At 36.0% G+C, this 24,822-nt stretch overlaps 4 protein-coding genes across 4 annotated transcripts; 2 read left to right on the top strand and 2 right to left on the bottom strand.

The window, feature by feature from the left end:
• Positions 1-365: 365 nt before the first annotated feature.
• On the bottom strand, positions 366-4,903 carry LOC129953729 (uncharacterized). Its single transcript, XM_056067127.1, has 3 exons — positions 2,013-4,903; positions 1,340-1,833; positions 366-976 (listed from the first exon to the last, which is right to left on the bottom strand). The coding sequence occupies exons 1-3, from the start codon at positions 4,901-4,903 to the stop codon at positions 366-368; spliced, it is 3,996 nt and encodes a 1,331-aa protein (XP_055923102.1).
• Positions 4,904-12,091: 7,188 nt separating this feature from the next.
• LOC129953722 (uncharacterized) lies at positions 12,092-12,529 on the top strand. Its single transcript, XM_056067115.1, has one exon. The coding sequence runs from the start codon at positions 12,092-12,094 to the stop codon at positions 12,527-12,529; it is 438 nt and encodes a 145-aa protein (XP_055923090.1).
• Positions 12,530-14,735: 2,206 nt separating this feature from the next.
• Positions 14,736-17,032, bottom strand: LOC129954226 (major heat shock 70 kDa protein Ba). The gene has a single exon (XM_056067990.1). It carries the CDS (start codon positions 16,789-16,791, stop codon positions 14,881-14,883), a length of 1,911 nt encoding a protein of 636 aa, XP_055923965.1. The 5' UTR covers positions 16,792-17,032; the 3' UTR covers positions 14,736-14,880.
• A 4,500-nt stretch (positions 17,033-21,532) lies between these two features.
• On the top strand, positions 21,533-23,675 carry LOC129938590 (major heat shock 70 kDa protein Ba). The gene has a single exon (XM_056046245.1). It carries the CDS (start codon positions 21,670-21,672, stop codon positions 23,578-23,580), a length of 1,911 nt encoding a protein of 636 aa, XP_055902220.1. The 5' UTR covers positions 21,533-21,669; the 3' UTR covers positions 23,581-23,675.
• The last annotated feature ends 1,147 nt before the right edge of the window (positions 23,676-24,822 follow it).

Raw genomic sequence — 24,822 nt, 5'->3', positions numbered from 1 at the left:
TAGCCACTTTGTTGGGGGAAGATTTGGTTCCTTTATAATAACAAGGTCCCCTGGTTTTAGGTTTGGACTCTGCTGCTTCCACTTTGGCCGTTCTTGAAGTGTGGTGATATACTCCATGTGCCACCGTTTCCAAAAACCTTGAACCATATTTTGTAGGTGATTCCATTGTGAGAGGCGATTTAGTGGCGTGTTTGAAGTGGTAGGCTCCGGGACAGAAGTAAACGGTTCACCTATAATAAAATGAGCGGGGGTTAGAGGGTTTAAATCTTGATCGGATATAACACAAAGAGGACGAGAATTCAGAATAGCTTCGATCTGAGTGAGAACGGTGTACATTTCTTCAAATGTAAGAATCGTTGCTCCGACTACTCGTCGAAGGTGAAATTTGACGGACTTGACACCTGCCTCCCAAAGACCGCCAAAGTGTGGTGACGATGGGGGGATGAAGTGCCATGCGATGCAAGTGACGTTGCAACATCTTCGTTATACGCTTCTGATAACACCAACTTGTGCATCTCGTTGAGACACCGACGTGCGCCTTGGAAGTTGGTTCCATTGTCCGAGTAAACGTTCGAACATAATCCACGACGAGACACAAATCGACGAAATGCGGCAAGAAACGCTTCGGAAGTAAGGTCACTCACTAGCTCGAGGTGGATGGCTTTAGTGGCCATACACACAAATAGGCATATGTATGCTTTTGACGTCTTGGGATTACGACCTTTGGACAATTTTATGTTGAATGGCCCTGCATAATCGCATCCAGTATTCGAAAAGGGACGACTTTGCGAGATCCTTTGTGATGGCAAATCACCCATTAGTTGCGAAGTAGTACTTTTTCGCAGTTTGAAGCATCTTTTGCAGTTGAAAACAATCTTGCGGATTGAATTTCGACATCCCAAATTCCAAAACTGCTGCCTTACGATGGCAAATGTTGCGGAGACTCCTGGATGAAGATTATTTTTGTGGATATCTTCTATAATGAGAGAGGAAAATCTTTTATTTGGCAGAATATAAGGATGTTTTATATTAAAAGATAAGTAAGAATTTTTAATTCTTCCTCCTACTCTTAGAAGACCATTGTTGTCAAGGAAAGGGGCGTATTTTAGAAGTTTGGATTTTAAGGGTAGTTCTTTTTTGAGTATTACAGTACGAATATCTTCACTGAATGATGTTAGTTGGACCGATTTTATTATGGTTGTTTTGGCGATATGAATGTCTTTTACAGTTAAGTACGAGGTACGACGCTGACGTTTTGAAGTTTTGCTTAAATAGTTAAATATGAAGCGAATGACGTACGCGAGTATTCTTTGCATTCGAAACCACGACGAGGTCTTACTGATTATATGATCAATGACATCAAAATTTTTCACTGAAGTTTGGAGCACTTGATGCGGAGATAGTCTTTGTTCGAGTAAAATTTCGTTATTTTCTTGTTGTAAGGTTACGAATTTGGGTTTAGGCCATGCATTCTCCTCCAGACACAACCATGATGGACCAGTCCACCAGAGGTGATGGTTCGGGAGATTCGACGGAGTAACACCGCGCGACGAACAATCTGCTGGATTTGACTCTGATGATATATGGCGCCAGCAACTCCTTGGTGTAACTTCCAGTATAGCAGCGGTTCTGTTGGCGACAAAGGTAACCCAGCGACGAGGAGGTGAAGAGAGCCAGTGCAACACTATTTCAGAGTCGCACCAAGCCACAGTTTTTGAAAATTTGTACGAAAGCGATGTTTTGATTAGGTTGATCAGGCGAACTAATAGCAAGGCCCACATAGCTCCAAACGGGGGATTGAAATCGGCTTCAGTGGAGCGACCTTTGTTTTTGCTGCAATTATGGTTATTTTGTACACACCTTCAGCAATTTTGCACCGGGTATATAAAACAGCACCGTACGCACGTGATGATGCATCACAAAACCCGTGAAGCTCTATGTCGTTGAACGAAGATTGGAACAAGTTTCTCGGGATTCTAATTTGCTCAAAACAAGGAAGCTCCTCTCTGTACCTTGCCCATCGGTCAGCTAATCCCAGAGGCAGCTGGTCGTCCCATCCTAGTTTTAAGTCTGAAGACCAGAGTTCCTGAAAGAGGATTTTGAAAAGCACGACTGAAGGCGCTAACAGTCCTAATGGGTCAAATATCCGCGACACTTCTGACAACAATGAACGCCTGGTAAGTGAAATGGTTGGAAGTACTTTTGACATACGAAAAGCATATTCATCACTTGAAGGGTTCCAATGCATACCAAGCACCTTAACAAACGATTTTGAGCGTTCTGTATCAAAGAAAGCGTACACACAATCTTCCTTTGGAAGAGAAGCAAGAAGTGACCAACTGTTAGAACTCCATTTTCGCAGCTGAAGTTTGGCCATTGATAGAAGAGCAACTAATTCCGACTGCAATTCGATGAGTTCCTTGGTAGATTTTGCCCCTGTCATCACGTCGTCAACATAAACATCTTCCAAAAGAACACGGGCTGCATTTGGATACTCGGATCGGTAATCTTTTGCAAGCTGTTTTAATACGCGAACGGACAAAAACGGAGCGGGTGCTGTACCGTATGTAACGGTATGTAATCGATAGTGTTCTATTTCTTTGGAAGGAGAATCGCGCCAAACAATCCGTTGGTAATCAGCGTGGGGATCCTCTATCCAAATTTGGCGAAACATTTTAACTACGTCCGCCGTGAACACGAAAGGATGTCGTCGAAAGCGTAAACACACACCTATCAGATCACGTTGAATCGGAGGGCCTACTAACAGTGTACTGTTCAAGGATTTTCCTGCTGAGTCTTTAGTTGAGCCATCGAAAACGACACGCAATTTTGTGGACGAGCTGTCCGGTTTCAAGACCGCATGATGAGGCAGATAAAAACACCTGCCATTAGAGACCTTAATTTCATCGTTAGGAATTCGAGTCATATGACCTAAGTCAATGTATTCTCGCATAAAATTAGAATACAACTCTCGCAATTTTGGATTTTGATTAAAACGACGTTCCATTGCATGAAGACGAGAAACAGCGAGTGAAAGAGTATTTTCGAACGACGGATTTGGTGTTTTAAATGGAAGCTGAACTACATACTTCAAATCTGGAGAACGAGAAAATGTCTGGCGAAAGTGTTCTTCTGCTTGGTCGACGACAATTGAATGAATTGCTGGAGCAACTTCCTCAAGTTCCCAGAGCCGTTGCATCGAGTTATCTATGTCGATAGTAGAATAACACGAGAGAAAATGATTTGATTCTTCTCGTTCGAAGAATTGTCCCGTAATGACCCACCCAAACGAAGTACTTTGGGCGATTGGATATCCATCAGGACCTCGAATTTGTCCACCTTTAATAATGGTCCAAAGCTTATCACCACCAAGAAGAATATCGATAGGAGCAGCGATGTTAAAGTTTGGATCAGCGAGTTCAAGATTTGAAATATAAGACCAAGATGAAACGTCAATGGATTTAGATGGTAAATTGGAAGTCAATTTGTCGAGAATAAAGGCATCAACGAACAGATGTGACGAGTTGCAACGAGAATGAATATTTAAGGATATGCGACCTTTGGTATATCCTATCTCTGTCGATGATAAACCGAGGATAGGAATTTTCGAATGAGTTCGTTGAACACCGAGTCTTTGAACAAAAGATTCAACAATAAATGAAGACTGTGACCCGGAATCAAGGAGCACCCGACAGTTTATAAAATTTCCTTGAACGTCTTCAATTTTAGCCCAGATGGTTGGTAGAAGAGTTTTCTTCTGACAGCTAAGATCAAGCGAATGATTATTAATGACCGGTATATTAGATGTAGCGAGATTTGACAACGGTAATTGAAGCTGATTAGAAGATACAGAAGATGATTTTGAATTATTGATTTCAACTGGGTGCACTAGCGAATGATGGCGTGATTTGCACACCCTACAACGAAACGATGAATGGCAATTTTTCGACGAATGCCCAGCACGAAGACAATTGAAACATAAACGATTTGTCTTTGCAAAGTTTCGGCGAGATTCAACGTCTAACCCGACGAATTTGGAGCACTGTGGAAGGATATGACTGTCTTGACACATTGGGCATTTAGATGTTGAAGCTGAATCTGAAGGCCCAGCTAAATGTGCCCGAATGCTATTCGATAGCTTTGTACGCGATGTTACCGAACGATTGTTAAGAGATTGGCATGCTTCAAGAGCATCACACCGCTCTTCTAAGAATTCTAAAAATTCTATTATTGTGCAATCTTCCCGAGATCCGATATGTTCTGCCCAAGATTGTTTTGAATCGGAATCCAATTTGTTTAATAACAAATAAATAAGCCATGGGTCGCGGCCCGATTTGTTCAAAGCACTTAGCCCACGCACAACTTCATCGGCACCGTCAGATATTTTTCTTAATGTTTGTACATTAGAGACACTGGCAGAAGGAAGCGACAAAAAGGTTTGTATAAATGATTGTACGATTAATTGACACCGATCATAACGTTTTTCTAAGCGATCCCATGCTTCGGGATAATTTGTATCACTAATTGCAATGTGTTTTATTAGATTAGCTGCATCACCGCGCAAATAGGATTTCAAATAATGAAATTTATGAGTTGGACTAAGATTTTTCCTCGTATCAACTGACCCCAAGAAAAAATCCCTAAAGGAAGGCCAATCCTTATAGCTGCCGCTAAATGGTGGCACAATTATCGAAGGAAGTTTTGTAGTATTCGAATCATTGGCAGACAACGGAGCCGAACCTAGTTTTTCTAGAAATATCGATTGCTGATCAGCTAAACGATCTATAGCGTCAGATGTTTTAGCAGAAATTCCATCGGAATTAACTTTTTCGCGAATAGCTTTGACAATTTGAGAATTCGTTACAAAATATTTTGTTTCGTATACCGAAAACTCATTTTCCATTTCATCGACTTCTGTTTCTTCTGATTGCTGAAGAATCTCATTATGAAGTGCAGAAAATTCTCTCCACGCGGTTTCTAATTTACCTAACCAATTTCTAACATTTCTATCGGTGTAGATTCATCAATTGTCTCTACAAATGCTGCCGCCCGAGTTAAACGCCCTTTAGCATTACCACATTTAACTTTTAATGCACTCGCCATCGCACAATTTAATGCTAAATATATATATACATATTTGTTCTTAGCAAAAAGAAAACTATGTTCAGTTTTAGCGAACAATGAGCGGATAAATTATTATTAATTATAATACAAGCACTCAATGTTCACACTTTAAAGTTTAAATTAATTTAACAAATACTCGTATAATTTGAAAGTCTAATAAAGTTCACGAAACCTTGCAAGTGGAGTAACGTCGCATATACATCTGTACATATAGATTCATGTAATCAATATATTGTACATATGACTAATATGAAACATTATTTTTATACCACTTTTGATTTTTTATCTAATTCAATCAATTATAATTCGGCGTTGAAGGACCACAATGTTTGCGAACGAATCAATAGACTGTATGTAAATGTTTTATATTTATTCTTGTTTAACTCGATTTTGAAGTAACCAACTAAATTAAAGAGGCACCAATCAATATGTGAAATATATGTGTGTTGTATTTGTTAAATTATGTGTTTTGTGATACAAAATATTACCATGTCTGCACAGCTTGACGATCGAAATCCAAGAGATCGATTCTTGCATAAATTCATGATTGCAAGGTGCAAGAATTTGACAACAAAAGAGAATGCGAGATTAAAATTGAGTGAAACTAAATAACTGTGTAGCTGATAAGAAGTTTGTGCATGAATTTTAACATTAGATTTAAGTAGGCAAAAAATTAACTGGACAATTTTAAATTTGTAGAAATAACATAGTGTATGGTTTGAATGTTTGGTAAAATGTGTAAATGATATAACTTTTATGAATTTAGGTATGAATGATTTTAAGTAAATTTCAATGAATTGAATGATTGAAATAAAATAAATAATGTAAAATAGTTTGAATTGATGATACATATTGAATGTTGTTTAATCCTGAACAAATATGTTTTATTATTATTTTTCTAATTTTCATAACTAATCTTTTGTAGCTTTAAGTTGAATCACTCTGTAAATTTGATATATCTTGCTAAGCCGCTTTATAACTGAAGCTATGTACAAAAATCTTTATAATATACCTAGCTTTCAACATAAAGAAATTGCTGTAAGAAGTCAGTCGATAAATCACGGGTTGGGTACCAACACAAATAATTTTAAAGCGCCATAAAAAACTTTGAATTTCAATAAATTTGTTCGCTATTAAAAATTGTGTCGGCTTTACTTGATTTTGGGAATTTCGACTCCAACACTTACAATTTTTATTTACAGTGATGTGAAAAAAAAAATATACTACGTTAAATATATATGTGCAAAAAAATGATTATACAATTTATACATTATTTCAAAAGGTGGATGTTACACAATTATTTATGTTACTTAAAAAAAAATGTTAGGATGTTGATAAAAGATGGTTCTCACAGCTCTAATTTGTTTTTTAACTCAATAGTTGAAAGTTTAAAGTTGGCTTTGTTTGCTTTCTTGGAAATAGGCTTTCAGATTGTTTGCTAAGTTTTAAATTAAATTCAAAAATCGATTTAATAACTCCCGGTTTATTTTTGGAACTCTGTTCTTTAAGGTCTTTAAAACCCGAGAATTTCTTCACTTTTTATAATTTACTTAGAACTCAGGGTACATTTTTCATTGAATTTGTAGGATTTAAATCTCGGTTTTATAATACAAAGTTCTAACGAATAATTGACTGCTTTTAAATTAAATTAAATTCTGACATTCTATCAACAAATAATATTCAAAATTTGTTAGGTTTGGTTTTTCGGTAAACAAATTTGTCATTAGTTTCGTTTCATTAAATAAATTGTCGAATTGAATACATGTGGGAGGGGTGCGCCGACAAAAGACAGTTTTGTTCAGTAAAACTGATTTGAAAGTTTTATTTTAAATACTAATAATAATAATAATACTGAGTTATGAAAATATTATACTAAAGTTAAACTTTAAGCAAAATTTGCAAATAGAAAAAAGTCGATGCGGCACGAAGATGTCGTAACCGTTGCGTGTTCGTAATTGTTGTTCTTCTTCTCTGGACGATGGGATGATATGGTATTGGCACATCGTTTTCCGGCATACTGACTAGGGGTATTGACAGTAGGCACATAATAAATCCGGCCATTCTGGGCTGAATCCGTCTCGGATGAATCAGATTCGTTATCGTCATCATCATTTATCTATCGTTTCATAAGATCTGCACCAGATGACGTTTTATTGGGTCCTTCGTGGCTTCCAATTTTACTTAGTTCGTATCGGTCTTTGCGTTTGATTCTTGTAACTTCATCCATCCCAAGGTACTTAGGTTGAACTTTAAGTCCTGGACCAAATTGCGTGCGTTGTATTGCCACGAGGTCACGCACGGCGTATTTGTAAGCTGGTTTTCGGTTTTTATCGTAGTTTATTCTGTTCTCTTGATGTAACGTTTCTTTTTGTAATTTAGCATCTCTTCGAAGCTCAACTCTGCTTGCTTAAAATTCGTTCCAATTCCCTCTTCCATCATTTCCGAAAGCCTCATATCCTCTTCATTCCTCATTGGTACACCGATCAAAAGTTCAAACAGTGTCTTTTTTGTAGCTCTGGATACTGTTGAGTTAATCGTCCTTTGAAGTCGTAAAACGGGTTGATACGGGTAGCTTGGTGAACATTTCTATGATAATGCGGTTCATACGTTCCACCTGACCATTAACCCAAGGCACTTCAGTCGTGATTTGAACTTTTTGGATACTTCTTTGCTCGCAATACTCTTTGAATGCTGTCGATCTAAAGGCAGCACCTTTATTCGTTATAATTAGGAGTGGGTTTCCAAATATGTCTTCAAGGTATATCATCTTTTTAAGAACTTCATCCGTCGTTGTTGTCTTGACCGGGAAAATCCACACAAATTTTGTAAAAGCATCCATTACACAAAACATGTACTTATACTTATAGTTTTTAGCCGTTGAGGGCATTGGGCCAAGGTGGTCTACATGACAGGTGTGTAGCGGTTTATCAGCTTTTTCTATAGGGTTTAGAAATCCTTCCTGTTTCCCGCTCTTTTTTACTGTAAGAATGCAAGGCACACAATTCGAAATAACGTATGCAACTCTTTTTTGGATACAAGGGAAGTAATATTCCTGCCTAACGATCTTTTCTATCTTTTTTGGCGTTGTTGAGACCTGGTTCGTGTACGTTTCGAATAATTTCTTTTTTCATGTTTTTCGGGACAACAAGTAAACCTTTGAGGAATTTGTATAAAATACCACCTCTGTTAACGTAGTTTTCGTAACTTTCAAGTTGCAGCACATTTAAAATTAATTTAAAAGTTTAATCTTTGCTTTGCGCGTATTTGACACGATGTAAAATTCCGGTTTCGACGTTTGTTATATTAGGTACTCTGCTCAAAGCATCTACATGTTTCATGGCAGTAGCTGGTCTATGCAAAACCTCGCAATCGAATTTTTCTATTTGTAGAGCCCATCTCGCCATCCGTGAACTTAACTTTTTTTTCATAGAATTCTGAAACGCTAAATAGTCAGTATAAACTTTAAATTTTAGTCCCATTAGATAAACGCGATCAACTCGAGCTCGTAGCTGCTGTATTTTTAAGACACGGTCGTTGCACAGAAGATCTTTTAAATGTTCGAACGTGGATCTTTGCTCATGTCGAAAACGAAATACAGACATAGAGTTTCTTCTTCTGATTGGGGTTTCGAAATTCTTGAATAATTGGGTATGAATTTTCTAAAAACGTTTTTAGGATCAGGGATATTTCTTACTGCTTTCGTCTTTTCGATTGAGGGCTTAACCATATACAAAAGATAGTAACATAAATTTGCATTTTTTCCAATTAAATTGAAGATCGTTTTTATTTCGAAGCGATTATAAAGTCATCAACGTAAATACGCACTAGCTTTTTCAAAATGAGATCTTTTAAAATTTTGTAAATATATGTATTTCTGAAAAACAGAAGGAGATATACAAAGACCAAACGGCACTTTACAGAACTCGTACTGTGCATCAGGTGTTAAGGAAGAGGTATATTTTCTACTTTCGGGAGCAATGTCAACGTGAAAGAAACCGTTTTTAAGTCTAAAGTTTTAAATACATGAGCGTTGTAAAGTTCATCGAGAACGTCTTCCATAAGCGGAAGGGGATATCGTATTTTTAATTTCCCATAGGAAGTTATTGTAATGGGTCCGATTCGTCAAATTGAAAATTTTGACATTTCTCGACGTTTCAAGGTCCCTAGAGTCGAAATAAAAGATTTTTAGAAAGATGTCTGTGCGTGTGTGTGTACGTACGTTCGTACGTTTTTTTCGTCGTCCGTAGCTCAAAAACCAGAAGAGATATCGATTCCAAATAAATTTTGTTATACAGATAATAAGGCAGAAAGATGCAGAAAGGGCTCTCAAGAAAATTCCGTGGGTGTTTTTTTTTCCATAGCAGTTTAAAAAAAAGATGAAAATTTTAGTTAACCCTAATTATCTCATGAGCCAAAAACTCTAGATACCAAAGAAGAAAATAATCTAATTAACGGGTTTTTTTATAAATAAAAAAAAACTGAAAAAAAATGTGTCACCTCCAAAATTTTACGACTAAAATATGATTTCATCTCCAAAACAATTTTGTGCAACGAAGAATAATGTTTTTGACATCTGATAAAATTTTGAGAAAAATCGAATTGGCAATTTTTTTTATAAAAATCTGAAAAAACATTACTCAAAGTTCGTAAAAATTGAATATCGATTCAAATACCTTTTCAAATACTTGAGATAATAGCTTCTAACTAATTTTTACTTATAAGAAATATTGTTTTCAACATTAGGACAAATTTTGATAAAAATCGAATTGACAGTTTTTTTTACAAAAAATAAAAACCAAAACAAAATTAATAAAAGTTAGTAAAAATTGATTTTCGACTCAATTATCTTTTCAAAAATTTGAAATATTTAACATGTTCAAAAACTAAAAACAAACATTTTACTGATGGATTTTACTGATAGCTATAACCGGCCCCTTAATATTTGAATGATCGACTTGGCTGGGCCAAAACTGTTATCGTTTTTATTATAAAACATGTATTACCAAAAGACATTTATGTATCTTATTTTAATTTTCGTGCACATAACGAACTTTTGAGATTGAGATATGTTCTCTTATGCATTCTTCAAGTTAAAAATGTCAAATTATTTTTAAACCAGGTTCTAACACCAGATAATACATTTATTATCTGTGGTTCTAATTTCTTAGACCCCCAAAATTTGAAGTTCTATGTCAAACTGAGGCATAAATCAGAGTTCTAACGTTTGATAACTTGATGAAAAAATTAGTTAGAACTCATTCGAGTTCTAATTTTTTTTTAATAAACCGAGTTTCAGTTCAGGGATTTAACTTTGTCGAAGCATTAGTCGTAAATTATTTATACTTTGCTTTAGAATTTCGTTTCAAGTATCAATTTCCTTAAACTGTTTTTGTAAGAGTAAATAATTATTATTATTAAATCATTATCGTCTTGAAGCCGAGAAAGTGACTAGTGATGTCAAAATTTCGTGAACATTTGGTTTTAGACGTTTGGGCATCATTAATGCAGTGATACTTTTATGAATTTACACTTTATTTGAACATTGAATGTGGCCTTTATTTTTCGTCAGACTTCGCAAGGTACACCTTTAACAATTAAACCTACAACATCCCTTTACAATCAGAAACTGCTTAAACAATATTCTGGTATTATTAAAATAAATATAGTAGTTCGTTAGTTTTTCAAAAACGAAAGAAATTGTATCGCTTTTCGTTTTTGCTTATTTGTTCGTTTCTGCATCAAACTCCACAAACTGTGATTGTATATTTCTAGGATGTCGACTATCAAATAGCTATCAAACACTGACATATTATACTATACTACATATGTGTAGTATGTCTATGCTATCAAATATCTCAAAAGATGTTATGTAAAATTTTATCGATATGTAAAACTTGAGCAAATCGATACAAATAAGTAAGACATTAAGTGATTTAAGGAATAAATTGAAGAAAAACTAAGAAAAAAACTGTATATATCTATATCTATACTAATATTATAAATGCGAATGTAAGTTTGTTTGTTACGCTTTCACGCAAAAACTACTTAACCGATCATCATGAAATTTTGCACATACACTCTTGAAGGTATTAGAAGTAACATAGGATACTTTTTATTAAAAAAAATAAAACAAATTTACGAAAAATAAAAAATTGTTTTACAAAATATCGTCAAATTTAGTTATTTCAACTCCATCTAGCATTATCTAGCATCATAGTAATGAAGTTTCAACCCTGAATACTTTAATACCAACCCACTGTATTACCGACGGTGACGACAATATCTAATTCAATTGAATATAGTTTCAACTGTTTCTAACTTTTCTATATTTATTGTTATTTTCTTCTGTCGTTACATGCAGTATAATACTATTCACATTTTTGAGGTTATCCGTAATTTTTGTGGTTAGCTGTTACTTTATTGTTTTAGATCTAACTCGCTGATGTTAATTCTTACTCTAACAAACAAACTTACATTCGCATTTATAATATTAGTATAGATGTCCGTGAGAAAAGACCAAAAATAGCAGTTGCTGTAGCTTCGTCAGGTATTGCCGCGACGCTATTAAAGGGCGGTCGTACGGCACATTCCGTTTTAAAATAACCATTAAATTTGGCACAGGAAGATTCGCCCATCTGTAATTTTAGTAAAAATAGTTCACGAGGTAGGATGCTGCGAGAATGCAAGCTTTTAGTGTGGGATGAAAGTACAATGTCTCATAAGAAGGCTATAGAAGCTTTTAACCGGACCCTCCAGGACTTGCGAGATAGTACAGATATAATGGGAGGCATGGTAGTTTTATTAGCCGGTGATTTCCGTCGCAGCGATTCGAAGGGGGACACCAGCAGATGAAATTCAAGCGTGCATTAAATCATCAAGCTTATGGCCGAAAATTGAAAAACTCCGCCTGAAAACGAATATGAGAGTGCATCTTCATAGTGACGTGGATTCAGGACTTTACGCAGAAATGTTGTTGAAAATTGGTGATGGTTGCTTAGACGTTGACGCTGAAGGCTACATATCACTGTCAAGAGAATTTTGTAATTTAGTTCGAAGTGATGTGGATCTCATTGCTAATGTTTTTCCGGAACTGCAACAAAATTTGTGTAGTGATCAGTGGTTGTGTGTAAGAGCAATATTAGCACCAAGAAATGAAATTGTAAATAGGATTAGCACTGACATTTTAAACGAGGTTCAAGGAGAAATGAAGGAATATTTGTCAATGGATACAATTATGGATACGGAACTAAGTACTTCATATCCTGTGGAGTTTTTAAATTCACTTGAACTATCGGATGTACCGTCACATAAACTTCAATTGAAACTAAATGTAGCAGTAATGCTTATGCGAAATCTAGATGCTCCTCGGCTATGTAATGGAACAAAGCTTCTTATAACAAAATAAGGGAAATAGTGTTATAATACCTCGGATACCAATTATTCCCACTGACCTTCCATTCCAATTTAAAAGGGTTCAGTTTCCCGTCAAGCTTAGCTTTGTTTTTACTATAAACAAGGCACAAGGTAGCAGAAGTGCATTTAGAAAAACCATGCTTCTCTCATGGTCAACTTTATGTAGCCTGTTCACGTGTATCTAATGCCCGGAATTTACACATATTTGCACCCGACGGGAAAACTTATAACATTGTCTATAAAAATATCTTAAATTAATACTATGTATTTTATTTTTTTAAATTGTTCGAATTCAGAATTATTTATTTTTGTCACGGTGAAATATATTTTAACATTTGTTGTTGCATTTCAATAAGCATATTTAAGGTGTTGAAACTTCATTGTCTGTAGTAATTTTTAAAAATTGTTGATCTCAGCCAAGCAATAAAATTTAGTTATTATATTGACACATTTCTATTATTATACCCTTACCCTTTATCTCTCATACTTATTTAATTTCTCCACTGCGGGCGAAGCCGCGGGTAAAAAGCTAGTGTATATATATAGAGTGTTTTTGTTTTGAGTATTTCAACATTAATTTCGTCGAGTGTTAAGTAAAACTACACAAATATTAAGAAAACATAAATTATTGTTTGAATTAAAATTGAATATAGTAAGAAGAAGCATCACTATTATTGTGACAGATTGTTTTTGAATTATTTGTTTTGAAAGAAATATTTGTTAACTTATCTTTTAATATAAGTATTTCTATAAAATTAAAATAATTTTCTTTTAATTTCTGTAAAAGACTTCAAGCAAGCTTCAGGCAGCCTTACTCACCGAAAAAGAAAACAGGAACTTAAAGATGCTGTATAAAACAACGAATTTAAGTCTTAGTTCGTTTTGTGATCCAATACCATTGTGACCTTTAATAACATATTACTTATTTTTCTGATAAATTTACAGTGGCTCCCAGCCAAAATGATGCGCTCAACTTCTGTACTGAAAATTTAAATAAATAGGGAACCACTTCGAAATCAAAAGAAAACCATGCGTAATGTTATTTATTAAGTTTATTTAATTGGTGGTTCTAACAAAAAATAAAGAGTTTATACATTTTTAATAGCTTTCATTTTATCTGCCTAGTCGCCAGACCTAGATCCCATCGAAAATTTATGGTCGAAGCTGGAGCGCGAAATTCGAAAACATGTGAATTCATCCAAGGAAGATTTAAAAAGGCACTTTTGGATGAATAGGGCACTCAATCAATCAATCAATGTCAAAGAGACTGAGACATTGTTTCTAAACAAAATAATTATTATGACTGGTTTAGCTATTAAACATTTATAAATTCTTCATTTTTCGTTAAAAGCATCATTGAAAAAAAAAAACCTAATAAATAACATAACGAATGGTTTTTCTTTTCATTTTCAAGCGGTTCTCTTGTTATTTAAGTTGTTCAGCAAAGAAATTGAGTGCATCATTTTGGCTGGGAGCCACTGTACATATGTACCTGTACCTTCTACATAAATGCAATGTAAATGAATCCGAAAAATCTCTAAGATTTCTTCTTACCCCTCGAAAGTTCAAAGGCTCCTCATTTTACTCTTCTGTATCACTCAAAAATTCTATATATTCATGTATGATATATCTCTTTTCATTTAAAAAAAAAGCTTTATTTTTAGTAAAATGATACAAGTTAATCCATTTAAGAAGAAAAACGTAGAAGAAAATGATGTCGTTTATTTTGTTTCGCATGTGGGAACGAAAACTTTCGTTTTTTAAGTTACATGAAGCAAATCTTTGGCACACGTGAAAACGTTCGTTCGTGTGTGCGATTAGAATGTCACTCCCGAAGTTTCTCTTCAACTTCGAATTTCTTCCGAGATTTGAAAAAATCTAACGTTCTTGATTCATTGAATCTGTAGTTTTAAACCGGAAATCAAATGCGTCAACTTTGATTGAATAAACACAAAATTGCTATTTGAACATAACCTAAATCATCAAATTAAATTCTTGTTCAACTTTGACCTAATAAAAGAATTGAATGATGAATTACACCAAATTCTGGTCAAACAAAGCAAATTCCAAATATGTACTCTGTAACAAATCCAAACACTGGAATTAAACCAACCTTCCCACAAAACAAAGTCCCCAAAAAACCATTTGTGTTTTTTTAAAGTAAAAAAGATTATTTTTTTTTGATAAAAACTTAAATTATTTATTTTCAACTTTCTTAATTTACTTAAACCTATTTACATTCTAAAGGTTTTAATTAAATTATTATGACTAATGAAAACAATGTACAATGGGAATGCCTATTCAGTCAACCTATCTTATATAATTCTAGGCTAGGATATCACTTTAATCGACTTCTTCTACGGTGGGACCAGTGCGGCCACCGAATCCACCAGATTGCTGGCCACATCCTTGAGCACTATTTGCTCCTCCATTGTGGATCTTTGTCATAATCGGACTGCAAATGCTCGATACGTTCTTCATTTTGTCTTCGTATTCTTCCTTGTCAGCGAGTGTGTTCGAGTCCAACCATTTGATTGTTTCCTCGCAGGCTTTTCGTGCAATTTCCTTCTCTTGGTTGCTTATTTTATCTCCGGCCTGGTCGATGGCTTGCTTCACCCCGAATACATAGCTCTCGAGGGTGTTGCGAGATGCGATCTTCTGCCGTTGCTTCTCGTCCTCCTCCTGGAACCTCTCAGCCTCGTTTACCATTCTGTCGATTTCGGCTTGTGACAGACGACCCTTATCGTTCTTAATGGTTATGTTCTTGGTGTTGCCTGTTCCAGTTTCTTTGGCAGACACATTCAGAATACCATTTGCGTCCAAATCAAATGTCACCTCTATCTGTGGTGTTCCTCTAGGAGCTGGTGGAATGCCCGACAGATCAAATGTGCCCAGTAGGTTGTTATCTTTTGTCATCACCCTTTCACCTTCATATACTTGGATGGTAACGGCTGGCTGGTTATCGGCAAACGTTGAGAACGTTTGGGTCTGCTTGCAAGGTATTCTGCAATTCCGTTCCACTATCTTCGCCATTACTCCGCCTGCTGTCTCGATACCCAGTGACAATGGAGCAACATCAACAAGAAGAACATCTTGAATTTCACTACTCTTGTCACCACTCAGAATGGCTGCTTGTACGGCAGCTCCATAAGCTACCGCTTCATCGGGATTGATCGACAGATTCAATGATTTTCCACAGAAGAACGACTGCAAGAGATTCTGTACTTTGGGAATTCTCGTTGAACCTCCCACAAGGACGATGTCGTGAATCTGCCGTTTGTCCATTTTAGCGTCATTCAATGCCTTCTCCACTGGTTCCAGAGTTCCACGGAACAGATCAGCGCACAGCTCTTCAAAGCGAGCTCGTGTCACTCTCGTATAGAAGTCAACTCCCTCAAATAGGGCATCGATTTCAATAGTGGCTTCTGTGCTGGATGACAGTGTTCGTTTAGCTCTTTCTGCGGCTGTTCTTAAACGACGAAGGGCTCGAGGATTCGAACGAAGGTCTTTCTTGTACTTTCGCTTGAACTCCTCTGCCAGATGAGTCACCAAGCGATTGTCAAAGTCCTCGCCACCCAAGTGTGTGTCTCCAGCCGTCGCCCTCACTTCAAACAGCGAACCCTCATCGATTGTTAAGATGGAAACGTCGAAGGTACCGCCTCCCAAGTCGAAAATCAGCACATTTCGTTCACCGGAGAGATTCTTGTCTAGTCCATACGCTAATGCTGCTGCTGTTGGCTCGTTGATGATTCTCAGAACATTCAGTCCAGCTATTGCTCCGGCGTCTTTGGTAGCTTGGCGTTGTGAATCATTGAAATATGCTGGAACTGTGATAACTGCGTCCCTCACTGTCTCTCCCAGGTAGGCTTCTGCTGTCTCCTTCATCTTCGTCAACACCATCGAGCTAATCTCTTCGGGGGCAAATCTTTTCTGTTCTCCTTTGAACTCGACTCCAATTTTCGGCTTGCCACCCTCACTTACTACTTTGAATGGCCAGTGCTTCATGTCATCTCGAATTTTTGGATCATCATATTTGCGTCCAATCAATCTCTTGGCATCAAACACTGTGTTCTTGGGATTCATGGCAACCTGGTTCTTGGCCGCATCACCGATTAGTCTTTCCGAGTCTGTGAATGCCACATAGCTGGGTGTTGTGCGGTTTCCTTGGTCGTTGGCAATGATCTCTACTTTGCCATGTTGGAAGACTCCAACGCACGAGTAGGTTGTTCCCAAATCAATTCCGATTGCTGGCATTTTGTCTTAGTATGATTTTTCTTTTCTGCTTTTAACTTCAAAATTCAAACTCAAATTTTGATATAATTTAACTTGTGGTATATTAGAGTGTTTTCTAGTTTTGTTCTCTGCTTTTAATTTCACTGTTTTTAAAATACTTTTATTTACTTCACTTAAGTTTTTCTTTTAGTACGAATAACGACTTGTTTAAAATAACACTTCGTTGAATACTTTGGTCTCAATTGCTTGAAATATTTTTCAATAATGATTGAGAAGAGAACGAAGGCAGGTATTTATATGATTTGGGGTGAAGAGCGAATATTCTCGAAACACCATCTAGATGTTTGTGGAAAATTGTAGAAATAGAAAATATTATAAATGGGTGGAGAGTTAAGAGAACTCTCGAAGTTTGAGAGGGGAGAGAATAAGGTTTTATTAAATAATTTTGCTGACAGAGACTTAATTTCTCCTTTCAGTAGTTGTGTACTGTGTTAAGAGAACAGGGGTTAGTTAGAAAGGACTAAGTACGTTTCTACAGACAGATTGTTAAGAGAGGCAAATTTAAGCATTTTGCTGATATAAGACAAAATATTTCTCCTGCTTTTCAGTGCTGAATCAAGAGCTAAGCGAATTTGTTGAGAACGGTTGAATGTATGATTTGAATTCCCTTACACAATGTGTAGAAAGAGAAAAATGTAAAGTATAAACAATTATTTTCATCTTTTTTTAAAGGTTTGTTTTTGTTTATATCACGAACACGAATCTATGTACATATATATGTACACTTTGTTTATAGATAAATACATTGAAGTAAGAAAATAGAAAATGTCTTTTCGAGAAATTTCGACTGTTTGATGTCGAGGATTATTTCCTTTCTGTAATGGATTATAGAAAACCTACATATGTACATATGTGTGTATGAACATAGAATGTGCCTAAAATATGTGCTTATTTAATGAGCGTATTATTGCATTTTAGTAAAAACTGACACATGACTAGCTAGGAATAAAATAGATCCAAGTGACATATTATTTTTGTTATTTGCATTGAGCTTTGGTACATTTGATGGCCATGTGTCTTTGGTTTGGTATACAAATTCTGGACCGCGATACCAGCGGCTTTCAGAAGTCAAATCAATTTTTACATTCCGTTTTGTGGCATCATCTGCTGGATTTTCTTCGCTTGGTAGCCATCTCCACTCATCTTCATTTGAGCTTTCTAAGATTTCACCTACTCTAAACATGACAAATTGTTTTATCTTTTGATTGTCGTTTTTGATCCAGCAAAGCACCGATTGTGAGTCTGACCAAAAGTAACGTTTGTCAATTTAAATCGAATGCCCTTTTATAACTGTTTTAGCAGTGCCAAGGACAGCTGCCTCAAGTTCCATTCGTGGCACTGATACGAAAGAACACTCAATATGAAAACCTTTTTTTAATCTGAGATAAGCCACCGCTGCATAAGGTGACATACTTACGTCCACAAAAATGTGAAGCTCAACAGAACATCCAATTTTAAACTTTAAATCGCTAAGGTATTGTCTTTGAATTCGGATTTGTTTAACTAATAGCAAAAGCGTAACCCATTCACGCCATAAATGAAGCTGGTCTGGATGTATTTCTTCACCCCACTGCGTACATATGTACATATATATGTATTTAATGAGCAAAACGTTTAAATGAATAGATATGTGTGTACATATTTGAATTATTTTTATCTGATTTCCTGTAGCGAATTTTTGTATGGATGTGAGCGTAGTGCGTAGTGCACTAGCTCCTCACACGCTAGATCGCTTGTTCAAGCCCAGTTTGGGCAAAAGTTCTTCAAAAATTAAATTGAACATAAAGCGATCAAGCACCACTAAAGGAGTCTGATGATCGGGTTGGTCCCCGTGAAATAGCTATAACTCCAGCCTATGAACTTGGTGGTGGCACACACAAGTTGTTGTTGTTTCATTCTAAATTTTCAAATTGTAAATTCGGCAAGCAGCTGCCTTAAACTGCGAGTATAAAAATTTCATACAAAAACCCCCTTAATATTTTTAATTTTTAAAAGCTATTTGGGTCGTTAGTAAATTTTTACCAAGTTTTAGTATTGCTTTTTTCTAGGTTTGTATTTTTTGCAAACCATAATTTCAAAGTTTAGAAAAGATATTTGAGTCGAAATTCAGTTTTTACCAACTTTGAATAACGTTTTTTCTTAGGTTTCTATTTTTTATAAAAAAAAACTGTCTATTAGATTTTTTCAAAATTTTATCAGATGTCAAAAAAATTATTTTTCGTTGCACAAAATTATTTTGGAGATAAAATAATTTTTTATTCGTAAAATTTTCGAGGAACACATTTTTGTTTTTCAGTTTCTTTGATTTAAAAAAGAAAACCGTTAATTGAAGTGTTTTCCAAAAATATACTTTTTTGGTATCACGTTAGCGTCATTGGTTCTTGACATATTTAGGGTTTACCAAAATTGTCACCTTTTTTTCAAACTGCTATGGTAAAAAAACCACCCACGCAATTTTCTTGAGAGCTCTTTTCGCATTTTCTTGTCTATAGACGACGAAAAAAACGTCGCGAACGTACAGACATACGGACGCACAGACATCTGTCTAAAAATCTTCTATTTCGACTCTAGGGACCTTGAAACGTCGAGAAACGTCAAAATTTTCAATTCGACAAATCGGACCGATTACAATAACTTCCTATGGAAAGTTAAAAAAATACTGTTTAAAGTGAAAATATATGGTCAAACATTTATTTTTTAACAATAATTTGTTTAAACAATGAAAAAATGGAGTGCACCAAAAAATGTTGGGTATCGATCATATTAATTCATTCACTGTAACTCTAATCCGAGATGAAAACCCCCAGGCCCTGCACTATAAGCACAAACTATTAAATAAAATGAATTACCTAGTTAGGTACCTGAGGTATGCACGTAATATTGATTACATACCTATTAGGTACATAATCATACCTCTGTATATACATACATATGTATTTAATTTAGTACCTATACATACATATTATACATATCATCTTACTTTGATTATCTGCTCAGACATAAACATAAGGATTAAAAATATCTACAAAAGCTTTAAATGGCGGCTTAAATTAGTTATTTCTGTAGTTACCTACCTATGTATGTATGTATGTCAATAGATAGGTATGTATATGGAAGTTAAAAATACAAATTGTTAGTTTATACATCCATACAAAAATTCGCTACAGGAAATCAGATAAAAACAATTCAAATATGTTCACATCTATTCATTTAAACGTTTTGCTCATTAAATACATATGTATGTACATATGTACGCAGTGGGATGAAGAAATATATCCAGACCAGCTTCATTTATGGCGGGAATGGGTTAGGCTTTTGCCATAAGTTAAACAAATCCGAATTCGAAGACAATACCTTAGCGATTTAAAGTTTGAAATTGGATGTTCTGTTGAGCTTCACATTTTTGTGGACGCGGGTACCAACGAGTATGTCACCTTATGCAGCGGTGGCTTATCTCAGATTGAAAAAAGGTTTTCAAATTGAGTGTTCTCTCGAATGTTCCAGGACAAAAGTCGGTCACATTAAACAAATATCAGTGCACTGCTAAAACAGTCATAAGAGGGCATTCGATTAAAATTGACAAACGTTACTTTTGGTCAGACTCACAATCGGTGCTTTGCTGGATCAAAATCGACATTCAAAAGATAAATCAATTTGTCATGTTTAGAGTAGGTGAAATCTTAGAAAGCTCAAATGAAGATGAGTGGAGATGGGTACCAAACCTAGCGAAGAAAATCCAGCAGATGATGCCACAAAATGGAATGTAAAAATTGATTTGACTTCTGAAAGCCGCTGGTATCGCGGTCCAGAATTTGTATACCAATCCAAAGACACATGGCCATCAAGTGTACCAAAGCTCAATGCAAATAATAAAAATAATATGTCACTTGGATTTATTTTATTCCTAGCTAGTCATGTGTATGTTTTTATTAAAATGCAATAATACGCTCATTAAATAAGCACATATTTTAGGCACATTCTATATTCATGCATACACACATATGTAGGTTTTCTATAATCCATTACAGAAAGGAAATAATCCTCGACATCAAACAGTCGAAATTTCTCGAAAAGACATTTTCTATTTTCTTCCTTCAACGTATTTATCTATAAACAAAGTGTACATATATATGTACATAAACAAAAACAAACCTTTAAAAAAAGATGAAAATAATTGTTTACTTTACATTTTTCTCTTTCTACACATTGTGTAAGGGAATTCAAATCATACATTCAACCGTTCTCAACAAATTCGCTTAACTCTTGATTCAGCACTGAAAAGCAGGAGAAATATTTTCTCTTATATCAGCAAAATGCTTTAATTTGCCTCTCTTAATAATCTGTCTGTAGAAACGTACTTCCTCCTTTCTAACTAAACCCTGTTCTCTTAACACACTACACAACTACTGAAAGGAGAAATTAAGTCTCTGTCAGCAAAATTATTTAATAAAACCTTATTCTCTCCCCTCTCAAACTTCGAGAGTTCTCTTAACTCTCCACCCATTTATAATATTTTCTATTTCTACAATTTTCCACAAACATCTAGATGGTGTTTCGAGAATATTCGCTCTTCACCCCAAATCATATAAATACCTGCCTTCGTTCTCTTCTCAATCATTATTGAAAAATATTTCAAGCAATTGAGACCAAAGTATTCAACGAAGTGTTATTTTAAACAAGTCGAAAAACTTAAGTGAAGTAAATAAAAGTATTTTGAAAACAGTGAAATAAAAAGCAGAGAACAGAACTAGAAAATACTCTAATATACCACAAGTTAAATTATATCAAAGTTTGAATTTTGAAGTTAAAAGCAGAAAAGAAAAATCATACTAAGACAAAATGCCAGCAATCGGAATTGATTTGGGAACAACCTACTCGTGCGTTGGAGTCTTCCAACATGGCAAAGTAGAGATCATTGCCAACGACCAAGGCAACCGCACAACACCCAGCTATGTGGCATTCACAGACTCGGAAAGACTAATCGGTGATGCGGCCAAGAACCAGGTTGCCATGAATCCCAAGAACACAGTGTTTGATGCCAAGAGATTGATTGGACGCAAATATGATGATCCAAAAATTCGAGATGACATGAAGCACTGGCCATTCAAAGTAGTAAGTGAGGGTGGCAAGCCGAAAATTGGAGTCGAGTTCAAAGGAGAACAGAAAAGATTTGCCCCCGAAGAGATTAGCTCGATGGTGTTGACGAAGATGAAGGAGACAGCAGAAGCCTACCTGGGAGAGACAGTGAGGGACGCAGTTATCACAGTTCCAGCATATTTCAATGATTCACAACGCCAAGCTACCAAAGACGCCGGAGCAATAGCTGGACTGAATGTTCTGAGAATCATCAACGAGCCAACAGCAGCAGCATTAGCGTATGGACTAGACAAGAATCTCTCCGGTGAACGAAATGTGCTGATTTTCGACTTGGGAGGCGGTACCTTCGACGTTTCCATCTTAACAATCGATGAGGGTTCGCTGTTTGAAGTGAGGGCGACGGCTGGAGACACACACTTGGGTGGCGAGGACTTTGACAATCGCTTGGTGACTCATCTGGCAGAGGAGTTCAAGCGAAAGTACAAGAAAGACCTTCGTTCGAATCCTCGAGCCCTTCGTCGTTTAAGAACAGCCGCAGAAAGAGCTAAACGAACACTGTCATCCAGCACAGAAGCCACTATTGAAATCGATGCCCTATTTGAGGGAGTTGACTTCTATACGAGAGTGACACGAGCTCGCTTTGAAGAGCTGTGCGCTGATCTGTTCCGTGGAACTCTGGAACCAGTGGAGAAGGCATTGAATGACGCTAAAATGGACAAACGGCAGATTCACGACATCGTCCTTGTGGGAGGTTCAACGAGAATTCCCAAAGTACAGAATCTCTTGCAGTCGTTCTTCTGTGGAAAATCATTGAATCTGTCGATCAATCCTGATGAAGCGGTAGCTTATGGAGCTGCCGTACAAGCAGCCATTCTGAGTGGTGACAAGAGTAGTGAAATTCAAGATGTTCTTCTTGTTGATGTTGCTCCATTGTCACTGGGTATCGAGACAGCAGGCGGAGTAATGGCCAAGATAGTGGAACGGAATTGCAGAATACCTTGCAAGCAGACCCAAACGTTCTCAACGTTTGCCGATAACCAGCCAGCCGTTACCATCCAAGTATATGAAGGTGAAAGGGTGATGACAAAAGATAACAACCTACTGGGCACATTTGATCTGTCGGGCATTCCACCAGCTCCTAGAGGAACACCACAGATAGAGGTGACATTTGATTTGGACGCAAATGGTATTCTGAATGTGTCTGCCAAAGAAACTGGAACAGGCAACACCAAGAACATAACCATTAAGAACGATAAGGGTCGTCTGTCACAAGCCGAAATCGACAGAATGGTAAACGAGGCTGAGAGGTTCCAGGAGGAGGACGAGAAGCAACGGCAGAAGATCGCATCTCGCAACACCCTCGAGAGCTATGTATTCGGGGTGAAGCAAGCCATCGACCAGGCCGGAGATAAAATAAGCAACCAAGAGAAGGAAATTGCACGAAAAGCCTGCGAGGAAACAATCAAATGGTTGGACTCGAACACACTCGCTGACAAGGAAGAATACGAAGACAAAATGAAGAACGTATCGAGCATTTGCAGTCCGATTATGACAAAGATTCACAATGGAGGAGCAAATAGTGCTCAAGGATGTGGCCAGCAATCTGGTGGATTCGGTGGCCGCACTGGTCCCACCGTAGAAGAAGTCGATTAAAGTGATATCCTAGCCTAGAATTATATAAGATAGGTTGACTGAATAAGCATTTCCATTGTACATTGTTTTCATTAGTCATCATAATTTAATTAAAACCGTTACAATGTAAATAGGTTTAAGTAAATTAAGAAAGTTGAAAATAAATAATTTAAGTTTTTATCAAAAAAAAAATAATCTTTTTTACTTTAAAAAACAAAAAATGGTTTTTGGGGGCCTTTGTTTTGTGGGAAGGTTGGTTTAATTCCAGTGTTTGGATTTGTTTCAGAGTACATATTTGGAATTTGGTTTGTTTGACCAGAATGAACATTTGGTGTAATTCATCATTCAATTCTTTTATTAGGTCAAAGTTGAACAAGAATTTAATTTGATGATTTAGGTTATGTTCAAATAGCAATTTTGTGTTTATTCAATCAAAGTTGACGCATTTGATTTCCGGTTTAAAACTACAGATTCAATGAATCAAGAACGTTAGATTTTTTCAAATCTCGGAAGAAATTCGAAGTTGAAGAGAAACTTCGGGAGTGACATTCTAATCGCACACACGAACGAACGTTTTCACGTGTGCCAAAGATTTGCTTCATGTAACTTAAAAAACGAAAGTTTTCGTTCCCACATGCGAAACAAAATAAACGACATCATTTTCTTCTACGTTTTTCTTCTTAAATGGATTAACTTGTATCATTTTACTAAAAATAAAGCTTTTTTTTTAAATGAAAAGAGATATATCATACATGAATATATAGAATTTTTGAGTGATACAGAAGAGTAAAATGAGGAGCCTTTGAACTTTCGAGGGGTAAGAAGAAATCTTAGAGATTTTTCGGATTCATTTACATTGCATTTATGTAGAAGGTACAGGTACATATGTACAGTGGCTCCCAGCCAAAATGATGCACTCAATTTCTTTGCTGAACAACTTAAATAACAAGAGAACCGCTTGAAAATGAAAAGAAAAACCATTCGTTATGTTATTTATTAGGTTTTTTTTTTTCAATGATGCTTTTAACGAAAAATGAAGAATTTATAAATGTTTAATAGCTAAACCAGTCATAATAATTATTTTGTTTAGAAACAATGTCTCAGTCTCTTTGACATTGATTGATTGATTGAGTGCCCTATTCATCCAAAAGTGCCTTTTTAAATCTTCCTTGGATGAATTCACATGTTTTCGAATTTCGCGCTCCAGCTTCGACCATAAATTTTCGATGGGATCTAGGTCTGGCGACTAGGCAGATAAAATGA

This window comes from Eupeodes corollae, chromosome 1 (assembly GCF_945859685.1).
Source record: "Eupeodes corollae chromosome 1, idEupCoro1.1, whole genome shotgun sequence".
Classification (NCBI taxonomy): Eukaryota; Metazoa; Arthropoda; class Insecta; order Diptera; family Syrphidae; genus Eupeodes; species Eupeodes corollae.
This window is presented reverse-complemented; position numbering and strand designations above follow the sequence as displayed.